The 24,437-nt window shown below is 48.3% G+C and overlaps 1 protein-coding gene across 2 annotated transcripts in view; it reads right to left on the reverse strand.

Annotated features, from left to right (window-relative positions):
- RAB23 (RAB23, member RAS oncogene family) overlaps window positions 1–24,437 on the reverse strand; it is a 548,767-nt gene that overhangs the window by 342,505 nt on the left and 181,825 nt on the right. For both annotated transcript variants that reach the window (XM_078647984.1, XM_078647983.1), the window contains exon 4: window positions 4,864–5,020. In XM_078647984.1, coding sequence (XP_078504110.1) covers window positions 4,864–5,020 — 157 coding nt within the window. The remainder of the gene's footprint in view (window positions 1–4,863; window positions 5,021–24,437) is intronic.

A 24,437-nucleotide genomic window follows, 5' to 3' on the forward strand; every position in this document is an offset into this window, starting at 1 on the left:
TCTGTGCGAATGGCTCTGTGCGTATGGCTCTGTGCGTATGGCTCTGTGCGTATGGCTCTGTGCGTATGGCTCTGTGCGTATGGCTCTGTGCGTATGGCTCTGTGCGTATGGCTCTGTGCGTATGGCTCTGTGCGTATGGCTCTGTGCGTATGGCTCTGTGCGTATGGCTCTGTGCGTATGGCTCTGTGCGTATGGCTCTGTGTGTGAGTGGCTCTGTGTGTGAGTGGCTCTGTGTATGGGTGTGTGGCTGTGTGTGTGTGTGTGGCTCTGTGTGTGTGCGTGTGTGGCGCTGTGTGTGTGCGTGTGTGGCGCTGTGTTTGTGTGTGTGTGTCTCTGTGTGTGTGTGTGTGTGTGTGTGTGTGGCCCTCTGTGTGTGTGTGAATGTGTGTGTGTGCAAATGCAATAGGTCTTGCATTTGAGAGAGATTAAGCGATTGGCATTGTAAATGACAATGCTATTTATTTATCTGTTTTCAAAAACAACCCATAAATAAAAAGTTTGTCATTTACAATGCCAATAGCTCTAACTTTTTTGAAGGCGAGACCTATTGCATTGTAAATGCCTGTTTTTGCTTTGTTCACTGCCATGTGGACTTCACTTTTGGTTCCTTTTGGTCATGCCTCTTTCCCTTCCACAACCCACCCTTCAGCCCCAGCAACCTACAGACGATAATGCACGTACCAATAGGTAGCACAAAAGCCGCTGCCAAAGGGTAGCCAATCACAAATGAACTGTAAGTTGAACAATTAAACTACACAAAGCCACGGATGAAGCAGCATATTAATTAATATGTTTTTATTTCGGTTCACTGCAATAATGAAACATATGTTCATTTGTAAAAACATTGTACGAATGACTACACGTTATCTCTTTACAAGTGTTGCAGTGGGATTTCAAAGTAGGTTTTGAAGCCATCAAATCGTACATAAAGTCGAATGATTGCAAGGGAAATATTGAACAAGAAGTTTATACTGGCGTACTGTACGTTTGTCGTTCACAAACAAGTCTCTAGTGCCATCTGCTGGGTAATAGGACGCGCAGGGCTGAAACTCTAGCTCTATTCCCCCATTTCAGATAGGAATAAATAGTTCGACAATAGTTACCACATTTAACCCACACTTAAGCATCTCATTTAGCCTACAGCTTGAGTATTGTATCTTTAAAGTTTTGCTAATGGTGCTTTTAGTATTATAAAATTCGTGTTTATAATAACTACGAGTGGAGTAACAAGATAAATAAAATGCGAAGGCTAGCAAGGCGATTGTCGGTTGTACATGCCCTACCTACTCCTGCTAGGTTGAGGATCATTTCAGATGTATTTGAAACAGTTGTCTGTGGGTGGCCCTATCCACTCCTTTCTGTCTGTGTTTATTTTGGTTGCACGTAACGCAGTGTGTGTGCACAGTACAATATGTGACCCACACGCCAGTCATCGGAGAAGTAATGTGGCGGTTTATGAGCTGTTGTGGCTTAGCTAGTTTGTCTCATCATGCTTAAGTAACTTACTTAAATGTTCTCTTGTTTGGCTATGAAGTGGCTATTCAGTCCTACCAGTACAAGATATGGTTGCCAAGTTCAGCAGATCAAAAAAAGTAAAAACATCGTCATTTACAATGCCAATTGCTCTAACTTTTAAATATCTGAGGCAGATTGCATGTAAATGCGTGGTCTTACTTTTGTGGGACTACAGTGCACGTCATGCCATTGTCCATGCGGCATTGTCTCCATTCCCTGCCCAGTGGCTGGTCATATTGCTATCCCGTGGTGGGCACGCTATTCTTGCACTTTAGGCTTTTTTTTAATACTTTCCAACTGAGGGTCATGCTGCTTTACTTCATATGGTTATTATATCATGCTGTCTGACTACATTGTATGTGGTTTCCATCCAATGTCTAACCAGGTTTCCCCACAACAGTTGGTTTTCCAGTATTCGGTCATCGGTCTCCTAGTGCCTAGCCATAGGTTTTGCCCACTTTAAATCATTTATGTTTTCTTTCAAATGTTTATACGTGTTTTGATTGTTTATGGTGCCTGCTGTTTTTTACTTCATGCACGTTACTCTTTGCTCTTCTTAGGCCTCCATCCTGCTGGAATAACCTGAACACCTAGAAATTACTATAAAGTAGGCGATCCCTCAGTTGAAGCGACAAAATGTTTATTAGTAACAGCCAGCAAGACATACATCCTCTCACTTAAGCTGCTCTCAACTGAATTTCCTTCATAAATGTCTCCAGTTCCAAAACCACCCCACATTCAACACCTACTGTCTCGTGCAGGATTCTGCATGAGACAATAGACTTTACCACACTTCTCACCTCTTAAAACCGTTTACTATTATCTATGTTCAGTAAAAAAAAATACAAAAAAACTTTCCTAATGAGGAATTTAAAATGAAATATTAAATGTAAATACACTGTATAAATTACATATAAGCACTACTGTAAATATCATGTTGGCATCTCGCGTAACACCTTATCCTACAATGAAATCTTTGAACTTCCCTGGTTGTACCACAATCCTACCATATCCTTGTAAGTCATAGAGGGCTACCACAACACTCTTCACTTCCTGCACCATGGTACCCTTCATTACCTCCTGGAACTCCTGATGCATTCATTTGTTCTTAGCCATCTTCTTCACGGTTCGGAGCCACTTTGTCACCACATTTATCACCCCACAACCATGAATCTACTGAGACAGCACCATTCTCCTTTTTCCACAAATAATGCTTTAATGCTTTGCTAATTTATTAAAATGCCACACCTTCTTACCGCTCAATTCAGATGCACTGGAGAAAAGTCTTAACAAGAAGTGGTTCCCTGTACTTACTCAAAACACTTCTTAACCCCTACACAATTCTTGACATGACCCAATCCAAACCACCCCCCCCCTCCCCTCCAGGGCAACACTCTTCACGCCATGTCTGCCATTTTGTGCTCTCAAGATATTTTTCCTCCCTACCTCTCATGACCACTCTTTCTTCCGGTCACTCCCAGCCAAGCAATATTATTCTTGGTACGTGGTTTCCTCCTTCTGAGCACTTCAAAGGGACTGTAACCTGTAAGCATGGAGTAATCCTATATTTCGATATCAATTTGTTGAGTTGCACTTCTTAACCTACTCCAGCACTAATAGCAACGTCAACACTTTCCATGATAACTCTGTTAAGGCATTCCACTGCCCCATTGCAGGCAGGTTTATATAACAAGGAACGCTTCATTTCACCCCATTCCTTTATTTTATTAATGGGGTATTGATAATGTTTTTCCTCAGAGTTCTGCACAGAATGCACTGCTTAAGCTTGATAGTGTACCACTGTACCGATCTGCCTTTGCAAACCTTTTTTCCTATTAACCACGGATACATTTATCCCATGACTTTGCCTGCTCAAATATAGTTTCGAGAGATGGGCATTTGCTGGCGTATCACTGAGTATCATCTGGGAATAGCACGTTAACAAGTTATGACCCAAATGTTTATCACAAGAGTGAAGCTCCCATGGATGGAGTTTATAGGCTACAATGGGACTAAGAGGAAATTATTCCTTTCCGACATAAGGGGATGGTGGGATCGGCGAAACAGCACAGGTTATTAGCGTGGCTGCAGCATATGGGTTCCTGTTTTGCCATTTTAAATGACACTATTCTTAACAGTGTGGAGGGGGCTAAGTTCTGTAGATGCTGGCAGAACAATTGGAATAAACCTACTATTCTGCCTACACCATAAAGTATTGATATGTGCAAACCTTGAGTCTCAAAGTGCTACAACTCAGAAGTTTGCAGCTGCATCAGTACCAGTATCTTAATAATACGGCATGCTGTCAAACACATGATGCTTGCCACTTGTTAGAAATCTTAACATAGTTCATACAAAGAAGTGCTCAGGGAGACGGGGGCATCCACACACACATTGCTCTTGGCTTCAATCTCTTATAGTTGCATGCTTTGTGGTCACGTCTGGAAGACTGGCTGTCAATCAGACACCGGATCCAGCCACACAGCAGTTCTTCGAGTACTCAGCAGAGGACTTCCTTCCTTGGTCATGAAGAATTTGGACCTGGAATAAAGTAGAACTGGGCTGTGAACTCCGCGCTGTTTGCGAAGTTTTTAGCACTCAGCAGAGTTTTGAAAAAGTCTGTTCTGCCGAGCGGAGTTTTTCCCCGCTTGCGCTTGCCAACGGTAAATTGGCGAGCGAGCGAGATTTCTTAACGCGGGTGGTCGCGGATGGTCACTACTACTCGGTTTGAGAAACCTTACGTTTGCATTGAGGAAGCTGCTGCTTGAGTAGAACTTCTACTAGAGCGGCATAAAGAAGCTGCGCCCTCTTGTGCTGCACGTGAAGCCGTTCATGCTGATTTTACAGCGTGGGACTTACACCCGGCGGTGATAACCTGCGCGAATGGCGCAACCTAACGCATTTCGCCTCCCACGGAACGCCGTGTAGCCTGGCGGAGTTTTTTGTCACTTCACGGAGTTCAAAAAGCAGAACTCTGTGAACATCACCCAGGCCTAGAATAAAGTGGGCTAGTTTCGATTCCACTTTTATACATATTTGTCAGACTTGGAATGTGGATTCACTGTGAGTTTTCAGACCCAGTTAGGACGGTTCTCTTTTAAATTTTCTGTCTTTTTCCCCAGACACAGCCTTTGGGCAAAGGGATGATTGGAGGTAGCAATAATGATTGCTTTGCGAAGGATTCTCTAAAACAACGGCACAAATGTACAAATTAAATGAAGTACACAAGTATGTTTATACTGAGTACACAGATTCATGAAATATACATTTTTACTGTCAATTAATTTGATTTTGGTTAGCAGAACTGGTCTACTATTGGGGCTTAATGGAGCAATAGCAAAATCTTACTTCTTAATAACTGAATCATCAAGGAGGTCAATTTTATTTTGTACGAGTACTGTGGGTATATCTCCGACTTCAGCTACTACTTTTTCTCGCCAGCTAGGGATCGCTTCAAAAGACTCCCGGTCGGTGGTAGAAAATGCAAGGACACAAGCCTGGGCTCCTAGAAAATCAAAAGAACAAAGAAGCACAATCAATTAATTAATATTGTATTTTACATACACATTATTAAATAACACTACATGTGCTCCTGCTAACTTTTGGCCACATAGTTAAAAAATATATTTTACATTTGGAGAAGGTATGTGACAAGCTAATGCCACATATGCTAAATACTTGGGGAGAAACCCTTCTCTGCGAACTGTAAAAAGGATTAACTTCACTTTGTGGTGTATCAGTTGCTCCTTGTGACGGGTCTGTGCCGTTGTGGGCAAGGATGCCACCAACTGATAAACCAAAAACTTTCCAGCTCATGGCTAGAAATCCCCTTTGACAGTTCAATAGAGCTCTTGCACGTGTTAAGAGTGGAGACACCTACTGAGACAGACCAATTTCCAATTCTCAACCCTCCCACAATGTAAGACTTAAAAGGAACGTGACCTCGTCAATAGCCCACTTCCACTTTTTTTAATGGAAGAAGGCAAGTAGTCATCTTTTACGTTTGAATGTAGAAGGTAGACATTGCAGATCTGTGGAGACTCACTACTCTGCTCTAGTCGACTAGAAGGCTACCTGGGTCAGAAAACCCACTTTCAGATGTAGCACGTTCATATGGAGTGCCAATTCTTAGCTACAGGATCATCAACCAAAAGCTTAGCCTACCCAGTGAGTATTAATTAGGCATATTGCTTTTTGCAACCCGCTGTGACTGGCTATGAGCACATGGGTAGTGGCCTGCAAGGAACAGCAGACAACCATTCCTGTGTTCGCATTTCACAACTGGAACTCTTTTTTTTTATTTTTTTATTTAAAGCATCCTGTGATCCTTAAAGGACATTGTGCTACATTTGGGAAGATATTGGAGGAGCGAACAGTGGCACTATGGTCTCCTCTTCGGGCCACACTACATGATTTCTAAAGGGCAAGATATCCAATGGGGGCATGTAAAACATTGGTGTATTAGTTTAGAGGAGTAGGTGCCCACCTCAATTAATAACCAGTCCTTATTAGGGTGAGTCCCTAAAGTCACGAAATTAACTTGAGCTCAACCAACTGCCAGCGATGGTACAGAGTAGACAGACTTAATTTAGAAGCAATGTGAAAAGCACGTATGCAGTCACAAAATAGAAATAAAGTCAAAACAAAGCACAAGAAAATATCAAACCAATTTCGAAAAAGAAAATACATTTTAAATAATAAGATGACCCCATAATGACAACAATCCAATAAGGGGAGCCGGAGATATGGATTTTGGAAGGTTAAAGTTCAAAATAGTGCCAAAAAGCATTAGGCACCAATCATGGTCATCTGTTTGCGCTTGACTAGTATCTAGGCACAAGTTAAAGCTGACTGCGAGTTGGGGGTGATACAGACCCTGTGTCTAGTTTCATGAAGGACCTGGCATGGACTCTTTTTTTAGCAAGCATGTTTTTCACATGAAAATGCATTTAAAACACATGCCAATACCAAGCGTTGTTTTTATATTTTAAAACAATGTATTCGTGGGGGGAGACCTCCCACCCCCCCCCCCCCCAACTTACCTTAAATGCGTTGTATTGGCATGCGTTTTAAATGCATATTTGCGTTAAAAATATCCGCGCTAAAAAAAGCGTTGTAAAGACTTAACAAGGTAAAAACCTTGTGTAAAGACTTTCCCGTTTTGGGATGCAGCCCGAGCAACTGCTAGTGGCTGAGATTACCTCAAGTATTTCATCCATCACTTTGTTTTTGATGCCCTAATAGTGACGCCAGGTATGCCTAAACGTGGGCCCTGTGCTCACTGTGCCACTGGAGCAGAGCTATACCCGGCTGATGAGCCCCCAAAAGAGCAAAAGTAGTCCTGGGTTGCTTGTGTACCATTTCAGGGAAGACCGGACCTGGAAGCGCAGGCTGAACGGTTTCGATTGGTGCAGGGTTCAGAAGTATTTGCAATTGGCTGGATTCAAACTTAGGTGGTGTGGTGTGGTGTGCAAAATAAATATGGACTGCAATTCAGCACAGAGTAGTAGTGTTGTGTAGTTCCTAGGAGTCGCCAGGACCCAGCGTTTTGGATGAACTAAACTAAGGGCTTGGTGTCCAAACCGAATCCGGACAACCACATAGGATATGTCAGCAGGTAGACTACGTAGCTTTACAGTGCCACTACCACCCCTTGTTTCTACAGTGGTGTAGGTAGTTTCTGGCAACCACTAAACATGACAACCCTGATTCCTAAGGGATCGTGGAAACAGTATAGTACTTTTCGTTCAGTCACTCGTGCTTACTTGTTCTCAGGAAACACACAAGATGGCGATTTAGGACTTTTTCAAGTATTTATTGGTATAGCGACAGTCTTTTGTAAAACATATTTGCTGCAACTATCAGGAGAAAGAAGCATTCGAAAGAAATCGCAAGTGCGAATATGGTAAACAGTAGACACATTTCATATACAGCTCAGATAAAACAGTAGCATTTGGATACTCCTATAATGCATGCCCTACCCAATTTGCCGAAACATACCTAGCCTAGATGTGTAGGTGTAGCATGTATATGTGCATATGTGTATGTAGCCAAGAAACCCCTAGGGAATAACCAGCCCCTTCACCTGATGGTTGAGAATGAAGGACCCTGTCTCTACCTTGAGGATGACACCCCGCAAGGGATGTCAGACCACTGTGTGTCAAAGATTCAGCCTGCAGGAGCCAGTCTCAGCTTGGAAGGATTTCTCCTCTAATTTGCACGGGGGAATACGGGTATTATATACAAGAGTGGTCACTCCATGGTTTCTTCTAGAATTGATATGTTTTGAAAACAATCATAAATGTTTTGAAAACACTCAGAAATGTTTTTCCAAATAAATGCGATCATGCACATCTGGCTGTTGGCCAAGGATAAAAAAAGTGGTAACCCTTATACAGAATAATTCTGCCTGGGGACATGTTTATGCACGTCAGGTACAGGGATTAGGATTGAATATTAAGAGCCTTGTTTCAAAGATTCAGGAGCAAGCTACTAGGTAAAAGGTCACCTGTTTGGAATTGTTGTTTGGATAGGACAATGTATGAACATTAGGGTTATACATGAACGGACTAGCCTAAAGGACACAACAGTAGCTAAAATTAATTCAAGCATTCCATCCAGAACAGTTATGTAAAGTTTAGTACCTTATGGTCATGACTTGCTTTTGTAGAAGCTACCAGTAGTGTCAAGGGCAGATCCAGTTGCAAATGGTCAGCTGGGCGGTTGCAGGAAAGACCTCTTGTAGCTTGTTCTTTCCCATTAGCTTGAACATGAGGCAAGTCTAATGACGCTTTGACTCCATTTAACTACAAATCTTTGGCTTGAGTGCAACAGGGAGAGCAGGTCCCCTCTTCTAGGCTCCTCTTAGGTCTCAAACAACAGGTTCAGTCGTCCTCTGATCATCCACAGCTGCAGGAATGTTCCAAGGGGAAGGGGTACTGTGGGTGCCACATTTATGCCTGGCACCAGCTTGTGGGTGACTCCTCTCCCCTATCTAACCAAAAGGGTAAACGTTCCCAAGTGTACTCCTACATGCATTTGCAGCACTTACTGTGTGCCCTACAGCAAACAAACCCACAGTGCCCACTTCGGTCTAAATCCAAGATGGCAAACCTTTCTCCCTCTGTGCAGAGCCTATCTATCCTCCCCAGGGTGTGGCCAGGGAAATGAGTAACTCCCCTTCTGTGGTCACTGTAAAACAGTTTTGGGGGGCAGCTACTCTCCGACTGGGAATGGTGCCGGTCTGCCTGGGGCGACAAATAAGGGCCCTCTCCAGGTGTCAGCTTAGATTTGTCTCTGAATGGTAGGTCTCTTTGAATTCAATCAAGTGACTGAGTACAGCCCAAACTATCATCCAGCCAGAGGAACAAAACACCTTCCACACCAAAGTCCTTTGTCCTGCTCTGGGAATTGTTTTCACATCTCATATCACAGTGCTTTCCTATGGAGCAACCAGCCTTGCTAAAGGAAAAATAGCTTTTAGGGCGTTTTTACTATAAGGACATGTGTATCATTACATTTCTAAGTGGCCTAATTTTAAATAGCATGCTCCCTGCATTATGGGCAAATAAAGCTTACTTAGGGGTGACAAAAGTTCAAAGGAACTTTTAGACCTGTCAAAAGAGGTTATTTTTGACAGGCTTAGTTTTCTTTTTAAATATTATTATAATTCAATTTTACCACTTTGTCCCTGTGTAGAACAAAGCCTTGCACTTCAGGAAAGCTGCCATAATCATCTTAAACAAGAGGGGGTTTCCAGAGAGAAAGATTGGGAGGTCTTTGAAAGCCCAACATTTGACTACCGAGATAGATACATCAGACTGTGTCGCTCTCCAGATACCATGACTGTGCTTGGCGACAACGAGTTGATGATAAGTACTGACTTTTTTGAAAGAGGCAAGCCTGCTACAGGTGCATATATACTCAACTCTGCTTGTAAGAAAGACTGTATTTTGAGGGTCAGAATCTCAATGGCATTGGCTATCACAAAATTAGTGTCTGAGTTAGTCATGTCTAGCTTTTTTGTGAGGTTAATTTTTAGGGGGAATGGGGTGGGGGAGAGGAGAGTTGAATGCTGGGAGTGAACTCCGGATGACCCAACTGTATATTTCACAAATATAGTGCTGCACTTAAAGGACTAAGAATGTTCACTAAAGTTATCGGCTTCTCCATTTCTTCTTTATATGCTAGAAAACGTATATATTCTCATTGTTCAATTTGAATGGTTACAGCGACAGCCATCACTTTTCATTCACACCTGTGAAATTGTTCAGGCTTTTCAAATTCAAATACCAATCACTGATTGGGGATCTTATGCACACCAACTTACTGCCTCATACGCTGCATATTTACCTGTAAAATACACCAATTCATTGTTCAAACTACATATCTTCTACCCAGACCCTTATACTCCGGACTAGGCCCACATCATGGAGGACAACTGAATCTGTGTCCGAACAGGAGCTCCAGAATTCAATGACAGTAAAGTCAGCAGGGTTATCACGAGGGAAACATGAAAGAGCATCTAGACCGGTGTCAGGGGTGCTAGGTGACAGTAGGTGCTCAAATCGAACGACCCCGATGGTGACGGAATAGAATGAGCTACAACAGGACCTGTGGAACAGTCATTAGAGGACTAGAAAGGTTTGTTCCTGCTTTGATGGGTCTCTGTAATCGGGCTGTTATCTGACCTGTTGACCGTAGTGTTTCTTGGGGAGTGAGATCACAAGAGGGGAAATCCATCCTTAGGAGAGATACCACTAGAATCAGCTGTGACCCCCCCCATTCCACCCCCTCCAAAGGATTGCAAAGTCTGAGAGTGTCACCGATTTTCTAGTGTCGAAAACTGGTCTTCCAATATCTAGGGTGGGAATGAAAAGAGCAGTATCATGTACTCCTGGATTAAGTCCTTTTTCAGTGTCTCAATAACGCTTTGGATACTTACCAATAGCGATACTCGTCAGATTTTAAATGCCATTATGCAGATGTAACTATATACAACTATGATGCAATGTGGTGTAATACTTTACTTTTTGGTTCAAATAAAAAGAATATAAAAAAAAGTGCAGGGGCCCAAAGAATGTTGTAATGGCCCTTGGCTCCCATGGGCCCCACTGATTTTTACCAGAGGCACCTCCCACTGGCATTGGCACCTCCCTGTCTGGACAGTGTTGAAGTAGTACAGCAGCAATCAAGCTTGCTTTCTTTAAGAACGTGGTTCTTACCCTGACGAACGTTTGAACAAATGGGATGAAATAGTGCATTATACAACCACTTTTACAATTAAATTAGCTGAAAAGCCATAACTTTAAAAGCGAGCTCATGAAATATCTCAGGACTTTCACCCTCCTGTATGGAGAGGGCAAGGCAATGTGAAGAGGTTCTTTGTGCTGCTACACCAAATACAACATTAAACATACACTGTGATTTGCTGATCACACACCTCCAAGTAGCCTTTAGGATAATTACTTTTTTTGTGGGGATGAGATAGGTGGCGAGATTTGAGAGTCTACTTCCTTATATGATATTGTTTAATTTTAATAACGCCTCCTTTGGTCTCCATCTACAATTCGAAGCAATGTATTCTTTCCATCTGTAAATATCATTATTTCACAATTAACTGGATTCCGAGACCACCTTATACCATAAACGATGTACTCAGAAGCACGCATTGACTGCAACATTATGCTAAGTCAGATTGATGAATATTCCAGTTTTTCTAGTACTATCATGAGTAAATTTGAATGTAACTACATTTTTAATTCATGTTGGACAGGCAGGATGATGATTAGGATGCTGGAGTGTGAGAGTGTGTGAGAGTGAGTGTAAGTGTTTGAGAGTGAGTGAGAGTGTGAGTGTGATACACAGAAGTTTGTTTTTTGGCCCTCTTCATAACAAAGTTCTGTGCTATGAACAATGTGGTTTCTGAACCAACCTTCTTTCCCATCAAGGCAAACATGACTTTAGGCAAGGAAAAAGACATTTCTGCCACTTTGACCAATTTGTGAGCTCACTAATGCATCACATAAGTGCTCCAAAATGAAAGATAACTACATGTATGTGCACAGCTCCTTAAAGTAATCTCAATCCAAATCGGGGTCAATAAGAAAATGTTCCATGAACATACAGCTCCTAACAACGGAAAAAGTGGTAATATCTTATAATTTAGTAACGCAATCAGAGGCACTTTTTTGTACAGAGAAAACATACTAATATGGCGTGCTTCTTTATATCATGTGAAGTGTGATCTGTTCCTTAAGAGTACAAAGCGGTTTTCATCCAAACAGTGGAGTTTGGGACATTTTAACCCCAAGAAAATGGAACAAGTTAGCTACATTGAAATGCTGCCAAATGGCAGCAAGGAATAACAGGTGAACGTAAGAGGCCCCTAGGCCGGGGCTGCCCTGAGAGTGTTGTGCAGTGTCACATCACGCATGCACACAGCCCTCAGCCAATCCCCCAGCTTTGAAAGTGGTATTATTCTGAAAGTCTAAAAAACTCTAGAGACAGTGTAGCTCATATTATCCTATTTCCCTCATTAATGTAGAAGCTAAGGTCCTTGCAAAGGTGTTGGCGGACAGACTGGTGTATGTCATTACAGAGCTGGCGCATGTGGACCAGTCAGGGATTATGCCCCGCAGAAGTACCCGCCACAACTTGCGGTGACTCTATGGGGCGCTGCACATGACTGAGGGCGCAGAAACTTCCCAAACGGCATAGATGGCACTGGACGCATCAATGGCATTCGATAGCATTGAGAGGCCCTATTTGTTCATGGTCCTTCAGGGGATGGGTTTCGGCCCAAACTATTGTAGTTGGGTTAGACTCTTCTATGAGAGGTCGACGGCCCAGGTGCCGGTTAACGTGGCTGTATCGAGGTCCTTCCAGTTGCGCAGCTGCACCAGGCAGGGCTGCCCCTTGTCTCCATTCCTGTTCGCTTTGGCATTGGAGCCACTTGCGCACTGGATCCAGAGAGATCCTATGATATGGGGCATAGCAGCAACGAGGGGGATGGGAAGAGCGTATCTCCCTCTAAGCTGATGATATTGTTCTATATCTGGAGCGGCCTTACCACTCCATGGCGTGCACACTACACATCTTTGAACTCTTCGGGAGCTATTCCAGTTCCACTATCAACTGGTCGAAGTCAGTGATCTTTCCATTGTCGGCCACCCCCCCCCCCCCCCCCCGCCCCCCCTTCCCCTCAAGGACTCTTACGCTGTGTGCAGCCCCGGTTGTAACTGAAGGCTTTAAATATCTCAGTGTTTATGTCACGCGTGACAGGAAGGTGTTCCTCAATAGGAATCTTGAACCCCAATTGAGCCGTTTGGGAGCGGACGGCGGCCATAGGTCTGCCTCCCACTCTCCCTCATAGGCAGGGCAGCCTTATTTAAAATGATGACACTGCTGAGGCTCCTCTACATTCTCCAGAACACTCCATACCCGGTTCCCCCGACTGTGTTCATACAAGCAGTGCAGGCGGTTAGAACTCTGCTGTGGGAGGGCGGATCTCCAAGGATTGAACTGCACAAGTTGCACAAGGGAGTGTATGATGGTGGTCCGGCGGTTCCGGACATCAGGCTATACTACTAGGCCTCGCAGCTTCAGGTGATAAATGACTGGGTGTACGGGGGAGTGAGAACCCGCTTACAGAGTGGACAGAATGGTTATGCCTGGAGGAAACTGTGAATCCCTCCAGTATGCTCGTAGATCGCGTCCGGAGTGGCCCGATCACACCAAGTTGGTGTTGCAGTGTTAGAGAGAGGCTAATAAACTTCTGGGGTGGGCGGGAAAACTGACTGGTAAAACACTACTGTGGTTGGGTGACCAGCTGCGCAAAGTGGCCGCTCTGCCTGGCTTCAGGGGGTGGAAACTGATAGGAATTGAGTATTTAGGGGATGTATGAAAAGGAGACTCCCCCCTCGCGTTCACAGATCTCTAGAGAGAATATAACCTCCTTCAGTCACAGTGCTACCACCATGTTAGACTCCTACACGAGCTGCACTCACATGTACATAGTGGGACATCTATCCCAGAGTACTCCTTGGTAGAAGAAAATTTGCTACTTGACCCAATCACCAAGAAACCGGCATCCACGATATATCATAAATTAATCAACAACGTATCGGACCTCCTGACTACCCTCCGAGATGCCTGGGCCAGGGACCTCAGCACTATGGACGACGAGAACTGGCAGGAGGCATTGCAGAGCCCCAGGGATATCGCAATACGCTCTAGGTTTAGATTAATTCAGCTGAAGATTCTACACTGCACCTCCTACTCTCGCACATACCTATATAAATGGGGCAAGATTCTGTCTGCACAGAGTATTAGGGGATGTCAGCAAGAGGGTACTTTTCTGCATATCCTATGGGAATGCCCTGAGATAGTCTGCTTCTGGACGAACGTTAATGTAGTTATGTCTGAGGTGGTTGGGGAGACTGTTCCGCTGGAGCCTCAGTGGCTTCTCCCGATGATAAAGGGTGAAACTGACTGGTCCAGATATGTGGGGATATGGTTGGCCCTGGTTGCCGGGATTGCGAAGCGCAACACTGCTAGGGGGTGAGGGGCGTCGGCACCTCTGCTGCTGGAGGACTGGTAACGTGACCTAGACTGGTGCCAACGTGCCAAAGAAACGGTCTATAAAAGCTGGGGTTGTGCCAGGAAATGGGAAAGAGTGTGGGCACTATGGCGAAAATACAGAGCCCTAGGGGTGGGCACTTAGATGCGGGTGGCATGAGTAATGGGATATTGTCTTTTCTCTTCCTCATATTAATTCCGCTTCCGATTACAGGGGTCTCTCCACGTATGGACTTTTGGCATTGTTTTGTACTGTATGGTCTCTTGAGCTTTGTTAATAAAAAAATGTGTTTTTTAAAAAAAACTCTGCAGAGACTATTTGCCTTGAGATAATAGCTTAGAGACATTATAATGTAGCTATTTCCGTGAATAACTCACAGTTTAAGTGTGATATTCCAGGCAACCCTTATCTCTGGCCAAGTTAAGTGTGGTGTCTCAATCACAATGGTTCAAGCATTGTTAAATGAGTGTCTTTGGAGGGCACCAGAAGAAGGCATGGGAGCCAGTGAGCTTGCTCAGTCGTAAACAACTCAGAAAATTGAGAATGGTCAGAACAAATCAGCAAGCAGGGCTTTAGTAATTACTTCAGGATTCCCAAGGTAAGATTCGTTGGAAGCGGAGCACCATCTTCCAAGCACAGTTCGCACCATTCTGCCAGGTCGATACAGGGGCTCTGTCCAGCCAGACGTTCTTCCAGACGACCTAATATGTTGAGGGTGTCAACGTCAGTATCAAAAGTTTGGAGTCGGACTTTCATAACTAGACAAATGGCTTTTGTATCACTTCTCATCCCTGCAGCCTCTTGACTTTCCCTGGAACGCTTTCTATAGTCAAATAAAGTTGCAGTTCATTGGGGGGCGTGGCTTGGCCGGCTGCAAGATGGCCGCACTTTGAGTGGGCTCTGCCGGCCAAGCTCTATAATCCGTCAACATCCTGATGACAATGGACATTTCCCTGCAATTTAACAGTGGCCTCTTACTCAGCATTCCTGGCTGAGGCGTCTGATCCCTTTTCTGCCTCCAGGTGACAACTGGTGCCGAGAAATTCCGCCCGAAGATAAGGCCTGCACTGCGCACTGGGGCTTGCCGGGCTCGGCTCTCCTCCTTCTCCTCCTGTCCTGGGCCCCTGGTGTGCTCGACTGCTGGCTGCACGTCTGCGGACTCCCTTCTTGAGGACCGGTGAGTGGTGCAGCTGCGGCGGCCGTCTCTGGCGGGGTTGGGGGTTGACTTGCTGTGCCGCAAGGGCCGGGTTGCTGCGGCGCCATCCTTCCGCTTGGCCTTGCCAGGCTGTGTGGGGGCTGCGGCCGCTTGGGCTCGGGGTGAGGTGGGCGTTGTACCCCCTCAGCTCCCTGTTAGAGCGGCCCCAGCCCCGGTCCCGGCGTGCCCCCCCCGGTCCTTCCCTGCTGCGGAGCGAGGGGCGCCCTCCCCATTCCCGCACCTGCGATACAGACTTCCGCGTCCCACGTGATTCTGGCACCACCGCTACTTTGGGACGGTGCTCCACTTGCGGCTTGTGGGTGCTGGGCTCTGGGCCTCATCAGCTTCACCATACAGCTTTGATCTGGAGGTCCCCAACCAGTGACATCTCAGACCGGCTGGCAAAACGGGGTCACGCTCGGGGAGCTCCCTTGGAGGCATCTCATGGCGGCCTGACCCGCCCTTCATAGTTTTGTCCTTGCTGTGTAACACGCTGCATTGGTGGAGCCCGCCTCCTCTCGGCAGCCACTTCAGGCGCTGTTTGGATCTGGGGTCGCGACTGCGTGATCTTGCGGTGCCACTGCCCCAGATCATCTACGTCATCATTCGCCCCCTCGCTTTGGCTGCTATTCACAGGAGCTACCTCTATACTTGGGGCTCTCGTGGAGGACATCTGCGGCACATAGGCGCATTCCCACACCTCCTCCCTTTGCTCGGCTCTGCTGTGACTGGCGCTTGTGGGAGGAACCCCATGCCACGGGACCCCCCGCCTCCCAGGGGTGTGTGATTTGCATGACGTCCTTCCTTTGCTTTCTCAGATCTTGAGAGGCGCTGTGCTGTAGGTGTTTTCTTCGCTTTCGCAGGTGCTCTACTAACTAGCCAGAAGCAGCGCCACTGGACACCTCCCTCACATTCACTGCCCCTGGAGGCCGCCTGTGACCGCACTTGATTGCTTTTTTTTTAGTCTGGGCCATATTAGTGGTGGCTGGCCGGCCCGTGACTTCCTCTGGCTAGGCTCATCCTGGTCTCTCTACCCCTTTACTGCCTCCGAGTGAGCTCTGCCTCCTGGTTTTCCCTACAATGGGGAGAGCGGACCCCGTGCAGCCTAAAATCAAATTCCAGCACCAAAGATCGGCTCGGTCATTCGCGAGAAGTACGAAGATTTGGAGGTGCTCTCCCGCCGGAGCATTCTCCGCATCACGGGTGTTCCGGAATCCACCAATATCTCCCACATGGAGGACTATGTGGAGGAACTTGTTAAGGAACTCTTTGGTGCCTTTCTTTACTCGGTTTTTATTGTTGAACGCGCCCACCGCTCCCTTGGCCCGTGGCCTCGTCCTGGTCTGCCGCCTCGTCCCATCATTGCCAAAATTCTCAATTTTTAGAGACCAGGATGCCATCCTCCGTGCAGCATGCGACATGGGCAAGATCAGCCATCAAGGAAACTCACTTTCCTTCTACCCAGATTACACTCTCACGGTTCTGGCTGCCCGGCGGGAGTTCCTGCCCGCAAAACGGATTCTTCAGACATCAGGTCGCCTATTCACTTGCTTACCAGGCTAAGCTGAGTGTCAAACAGGGCACAAAGACGCTTGTTTTCTCTGATCCCAAAGAAGTCCTTGCTTACGCCAAGAAACTCGACAGATCCTCGCACTCTTCCCCATCTGGCTCTCATCTAGCCGCTCATCTAGCCGGCACTGGTCATTTGAGCGATACCGATTGAAATGCTGTTATATGTAAACCTTTTGTTTCTTCTGCACATTGTCAACTGACACTATAGCTTGGCCCCCCACTTTTTTGCAGGGGTTATGCTGAGCTGTGCCATGCCCTCACGGGATAATTCCCTCTTCTGATGTGGTTTCTCCTTTCCCCAGTTGTGGATCCCTGGGGTGTATAGGGGTGGTATCTCAGCCTATTTGGGGGTTCTAATGTCATTGCTTTTTGGCCTATTGGGAGGGGGTTGCTGGGTGGTGTTCGGGTCACTCTTGTTGCTCAAAGTCAATATGGTTGTATACTTGATTTACATGCAACTGGGGTTTCCATTTGTTTGGGGGGGGTCGGTGTGGATGCGTGGTTGGGGGTCTGTTTGGTTTTGTCTTTCAATTTGCGGGGGCGGGGTTTGGGGGTGTGGTTTGGGTTACAGGAACTGCAATTGTTGCCCACACTTTACCCATTTTCACTTGGGCAGCCTCAGCATTTCAGTTTAAGGAAGGACTGTTGTAGCGGGTGGGTTTGGGGTGGTGGGTTTGCCCCGCGTTTCATTGGGGTCAGAGTATTGATGTTTCTTTTTCATTGTTTAATCATAATCAGATTGCATCTTTTTATTGCTACCATTGTTCTTCCCTGCTGAAGGTCCATGTATGACATTCTCCTCTGTCTAACGGCATTGCGTTTCCCCCATTTTCACTTCCTGTCTGGTACCTGCACATTGGGGGTCGCTCTGTCAACCCGGCCTGCCCATGTAGCTGGCTCGCCCAACCTGCACAGGTGTTCGCTAGGGGCGACCGGTCTGCTTCCCGGCTGGCCGGCACAATCATGACGTTGCTCACTGACTGGCGTTGCATGTTGTCTATTCAACTTGCTTTGCGACTCACTGCTCCTACATACGGTAAAACATGACCAACACTATTTGCTGGACCTGAAACACCCGTGGTCTTAACGACCACTGAAAGGCTAGGCTCATCCACTCCCATTTGCAGAGACACAATGTAGACATGTGTCTCCTACAAGAGACACACATTCGGCCCGAGACCTCCTCCAGACTCCGGTCGCGTCACTGGGGAGAATCACATTCCTTCTTTTATTCCACATACTCAAGGGGGGTTTCCATACTGATACGCAGGGGCCTCCTCCGGCAAACTCTTCAGGTACTCACGGACCCTGAAGGCAGATACGTGCTTCTGTACGGCTCTTTGCGGTCTCAACCCAATACGATTGCTGCGGTGTATGGCCCAAACTCGGATGATCCTGATTTTTTCACACATGTTTGGCACCTGATTTCGTCCTTCAGACCGGCAGCTCTGCTTTGGGGGGATTTTAATGTTACTCTTTCGGCGGCACTGGACCGTTCGGGCCACCTCTCCTCCCATCCACGCGCTACCACCATGCTCGAGTCCTTACTGACTAAAAATTTGCTGTACGATGCTTGGCAACACGTTTGGCCCAATGCCCGTGAGGGCACCTGCGTCACAGGGGTTCGGGGCTGCTGGTCACGCATTGATCTTTGGATCACCTCCCCGTAGGTCCTCATTTGGCTCACATCAGCCACCCATATGGCATGTACTTTTTCTGATCATGCTCCGGTTCAGGTCTCTCTCCGTCTCCCTCTCTCCCCTCAGCAAGCATTTACATGGCAGCTCCCCACGAATGCTCTTTGCTATACAGTCTTTTGTGACGAGATCCAAACAGCGATGACCAACTATTTCGATCTTAATGTGGGCTCTGTGGACTCTGCTTCAGTCTTGTGGGAAGGTTTCAAAACAGTAATACGGGGAGAGTGCATTTCTAAACAGGCCGGGCTCCTTCGTTCTATCCGTACCACTTTGGATAAGCTGGAACCCGGAATTAGGGCTCTTGATGCCGCTCAGGCAACCCACCCCGGGCTTGAGAATCTCGCGCTCTTGCGACAAAAGCACACTGTATTTACTGAGGAGAAGCTGATAGAGAGCTCACCTTCCTGCGCAGAGAGGCTCGAGCCCGCCGTTTTGGAGAGGGCGATCGGCCGGGTAAGACTTTGGCGAACCTCCTCTGGCCCCCTTCGCGGCCTCGTACGTCACTGCCCTTCACGATGGTGGCCCCGTCAGAACCACCTCGACTGAGGAAAATAAGACTCGTTTCATGGACTATTACTCGCACCTTTACACCGCAGTCTCCCCCCCCCCTCACGGGAGGCCTTCGAGCAATATTTCGATACCACCGCAATGGTATGGCTGCGCGGACGAGCTCGCCCCGCTGAGGACCCCGCCCAGCAGACCCAGCAGACCCGGCAGCAAGAAAGCCCCGTGGTTCACCGACGAACTCAAGAGCTCCAAGAAGAACTGCCGAGCCCTCGAGAAAGTCTGGAGAAGGGAACCCACACCGGACAACAGGACCACCCTCAAGCAGGCCACTCGGAAGCACCACCAGCTGATCCGCGCCGCCAAGAAAACTGCATTCAAGGACCGGCTGGACAACAACGCACACAACAGCAAGGAACTCTTCAACATCGTGAAAGAGCTATCCAACCCCAGCGCAGGAAACAACGACATCACCCCATCGCAAGACCTCTGCAACTCCCTCGCTTCATACTTCCACAACAAGATCGCGGACATACACAACAGCTTCAACAACCAACCAACGCACACCATGACCGAACAACCACCCCCCACCACCACCCTCCACGCCTGGACCCCGATCAGCACCGAAGACACCATCCGCACGATGAACTCCATCCACTCCGGATCACCAACCGACCCCTGCCCTCACCACGTCTTCAACAAGGCCGACGCTGTCATCGCACCCCACCTGCGAGACATCATCAACACATCCTTCAACACCGCCACCTTCCCAGAGAGCTGGAAACACGCCGAACTCAGCGCTCTACTCAAGAAACCAACAGCGGACCCCACCGAACTCAAGAACTACCGCCCCATCTCGCTCCTCCCGTTTCCAGCCAAAGTCATCGAGAAGACTGTCAACAAGCAGATGGCCGCCTTCCTCGAGACGAATGGATCCCTCGACCCTTCACAGTCCGGCTTCCGAGCCAATCACAGCACCGAGACCGCCCTCATCGCCGCCACCGATGACATCCGAGCCCTGATGGACAACGGAGAAACAGCGGCCCTCATCCTCCTAGACCTCTCCGCGGCATTCGACACTGTCTGCCACCGCACCCTAGTACAGCGCCTCAGCAACGTCGGAATCCAGGACAAGGCGCTGGAATGGATCATCTCCTTCCTCGACGGAAGAACTCAGAGAGTCCGCCTACCACCGTACAAGTCAGAGGCCTCCGAAGTCATCTGCGGCGTCCCTCAAGGATCCTCTCTGAGCCCCACCCTCTTCAACGTCTACATGAGCCCCCTCGCGGCCATCGCACGACAACACAACCTCAGCATAATCTCCTACGCCGACGACACCCAGCTGATCCTCTCCCTGACCAACGACCCCGCCACAGCCAGAGCCAACCTACACGAAGGGATGAAAGAGGTAGCCGAGTGGATGACGACCAGCCGCCTGAAACTGAACTCTGACAAGACGGAGGTCCTCATCCTGGGCTCTTCACCCTCCGCCTGGGACGACTCCTGGTGGCCTCCCGCCCTGGGCACCGCACCCAAACCGACAGACCATGCACGCAACCTGGGCTTCATCCTGGACTCCTCCCTCTCCATGACCAGGCAAGTCAACAACGTCTCCTCGGCGTGCTTCAACATCCTACGCATGCTACGGAAGATCTTCTGGTGGATCCCCACCGAGACCAGGAAGACCGTCACCCAGGCCCTCGTCACCAGCCGACTGGACTACGGCAACGCCCTCTACGCCGGTACCACCGCCAAGCTCCAGAAGAGACTCCAGCGGATCCAGAACGCCTCAGCCAGACTCATCCTCGACATCCCACGAACCAGCCACATCTCCGGACATCTGAGAGACCTTCACTGGCTCCCCGTCAACAAAAGAATCACCTTCCGCCTCCTCACCCACGCACACAAAGCCCTACACGACCAAGGCCCGAGCTACCTCAACAGCCGCATCAACTTCTACGCTCCCAAACGCCACCTCAGATCAGCCAACCACGCCCTCGCCGCCGTCCCCCGCATCCGAAGAGCGACTACAGGAGGAAGGTCCTTCTCCTACCTGGCCGCCAAGACCTGGAACTCCCTCCCGGCCGACCTACGCCTGACCCGAGACCACCTCTCCTTCAGGAAGAAGCTGAAGACCTGGCTGTTCGAGCAGTAGCGGCACCCCCCCCTCCCCCAGCGCCTTGAGACCCTACGGGTATGTAGCGCGCTCTATAAATGTCATTGATTGATTGATTGATCAGTGCAATTGTAACAGTTCTTGATTGTTCTGTGAACTTGTGAGACTATGTTTTAGCTTTGTGTCTTATCAATCTCAAGGGAATAATTACTTTCTTCAGGCTACACTGGACTAACAGTTGTTAGGGAGCAGGAGGCCCACGGGATGCGTGTGCAGTGTCTAATTGCGCACGCGTGCACACATAGAAGTCAATGGGTGCGTAAAGTTACAAAGTTAAAGAGTTAGGAGTCTTCCAACTGGACTAGAAGCTAACCACTTGAAACTAGGACACTAGGAGAGTTATTCTTCACAGGAGCACCACAGTACTCGCGTTACCTCACCCACAGGAAGCGGGTGCATAGGTCCCAAAGTGTGTCGGGTTTCGTCGTGGAGTTCTATGGAGCCTTGGAGAAAAGATGCTGCAGGCTACCAGGAGAGAAGAGTCCGGTTGGATCCAAGGGTGGATCGAAGATGAAGAGTACCTGAAAGCAGAGGGGACAGAGTCTGGGTCACTAGCCAGTGACCAGGAAGGAACCAGGAAGGAACCAGGCGATGTCGGGAAGCAATCAGGTGATGTCGTGAAGCTCGTCTCCACAGCCACGTGGACCAGGAGGTGTCGACGACGACCAGGAGCTGGACACGGACTGTCCCAAGGCTCTCGCTGTTGGCGGTGTCGGACCTCAATTCGGAGTCAACAGGCCTAGGCAAATGCAACCCACGCAGGAATCGAAGATGGCTTCTTACTCAGGCCAGCAAGGACTGAGGGCCTTCTCCTTCGTAGGAAAGCAAGGGCCAGTCCGGAGCAACCAGACCAGCAGTGTATATTTCGAGTTTCATCGTCACAAAGGCCACTAGCCAAAGGGCAAGTGACCGGACAGACGCGTCGAGCAGGAAAATGCAAAAGGGCCCCCGCTGCACTCGGTGAGTGTGGAGAGGTGATCTTCGGTGCAGTTGGTGCTCGGGGCTGGGGCTTCTCAATCCCCAATGCACAACTTCGAGGGTGCCTCAGAAGTTGCACGGAAAGCAATTTGCTGGCTTTCCAAGATGGCCGGTCCCACGTCTCGCATCGCCTCCACGGGTCTCAGCTTTGCTGTGGCTCGGGCTGAAGGAAGTCTGGAAGTCCGGGTCTTGTCAGGCTCTGTGTTCGAACTCCGGCGGGAGAAACGACAAAGCAAACCGCTGAGCGCTTGATGGTGCCTGCTTGCACAGGGTGGTCACTCCTTGACCACAAGGGAGATTCTTCAGTCTTCTACGTCGAGTAGGATGTCAAAGGTCCAGAGTTTCGTATCAGAGTTTCAGTCAGGATATATCTAAAGTCTTGGGACTCAGCTCCTACCTATATACCAAATCTAGGGGCTGGATTACCTGCTAGGTCCCTCCTATGGGTGGGACCCAGGAAGGGGGTGGTTACACCCCTTTCCCTTTGTCCAGTTTCGCGCCAGAGCTGGGGCTGGAGTGCCCCAGCACCGGTTTGAACTTGACTATGCATGGGACACCTTGTGTGCCCCAGGCAGTGTCTCATTTCATTCAGCCCTCCCTGCCCCAATATACTATAGCCTGTCTGGGGGGGTGCTAGCACCTCCCTGTGACAGGAAACCTATTGTCCAAGCCTCAGTCGCTGGAAGGACTCCCAGCAGCAGGAGGTCAGACTAGTGTCTGTGGCAGCAGCATCCATTTTGTGATGCTGAGGCTCTGGTTAACTTTAACTGGGATTAATGGAAGTAACATGTCTTCTCCCTCTAGAGGGGTGGAATGCTACCCCCGTCACCAGAATTGGCGAGGGGGTAGTATTCCAAAGCGTATGACACCTTACACGACATATTTTGATAAAGCCAAACCAGAGTTAGCATTTAACCGCGAGGTTCATAATGCACTTAAGAGTATATGGTATGGCAATATCCTAGAACAGCTATAAGAACATGGTTCCGAAAGCTGCAGACAGGCTCAGCTCATGCTAGAGCACCATCTCACATAAAACCAAGCACTCTGCCTTCAGGATTGTTAAGGCCTGCCATAGGAGTGACTTACAGGTGTATATGTGTCTAGATATAAGGTTACAAAAGGGGGTGGTGATGGACGGAGCATCTGAATCAATCAAACACTCACACCCAGTCAAAAGATCTGGGTTTAATCCATCACCGTTCTTTAGCCCACTCTGCCACCCCAGTTCAGACATGGCTATATGCAAATCAGTCTGACCCTGTGCCTCATGGGAACAGTCCAGCCCGAACTGCCAAGCCATGTCTTCCCTGGACCGGAAACAAGCTTCCGAGGACCGGTTTCTGGCATTCCAGCCGTCTTCAGCCCGGCTTGCTTGAATCCAGTGGCAAAGTGAGCAAGGGACTCACGTCTGAGCATACCCTGCCACACTTATGGCGGCCAAAAGCGGTACAAAAGAGGGTGGTGATGGACGGAGCATCTGAATCAATCAAACGCTCACACCCAGTCAAAAGATCTGGGTTTAATCCATCACCGTTCTTTAGCCCACTCTGCCACCCCAGTTCAGACATGGCTATATGCAAATCAGTCTGACCCTGTGCCTCATGGGAACAGTCCAGCCCGAACTGCCAAGCCATGTCTTCCCTGGACCGGAAACAAGCTTTCGAGGACCGGTTTCTGGCATTCCAGCCGTCTTCAGCCCGGCTTGCTTGAATCCAGTGGCAAAGTGAGCAAGGGACTCACGTCTGAGCATACCCTGTCACACTTATGGCGGCCAAAAGCGGTACAAAAGGGGGTGGTGATGGACGGAGCATCTGAATCAATCAAACACTCACACCCAGTCAAAAGATCTGGGTTCAATCCATCACCGTTCTTTAGCCCACTCTGCCACTCCAGTTCAGACATGGCTATATGCAACTCAGTCTGACCCTGTGCCTCATGGGAACAGTCCAGCCCGAACTGCCAAGCCATGTCTTCCCTGGACCGGAAACAAGCTTCCGAGGACCGGTTTCTGGCATTCCAGCCGTCTTCAGCCCGGCTTGCTTGAATCCAGTGGCAAAGTGAGCAAGGGACTCACGTCTGAGCATACCCTGTCACACTTATGGCGGCCAAAAGCGGTACAAAAGGGGGTGGTGATGGACGGAGCATTTGAATCAATCAGACACTCACACCCAGTCAAAAGATCTGGGTTTAATCCATCACCGTTCTTTAGCCCAC

This window comes from Lissotriton helveticus, chromosome 6 (assembly GCF_964261635.1).
Source record: "Lissotriton helveticus chromosome 6, aLisHel1.1, whole genome shotgun sequence".
Lineage (NCBI taxonomy): Eukaryota > Metazoa > Chordata > Amphibia > Caudata > Salamandridae > Lissotriton > Lissotriton helveticus.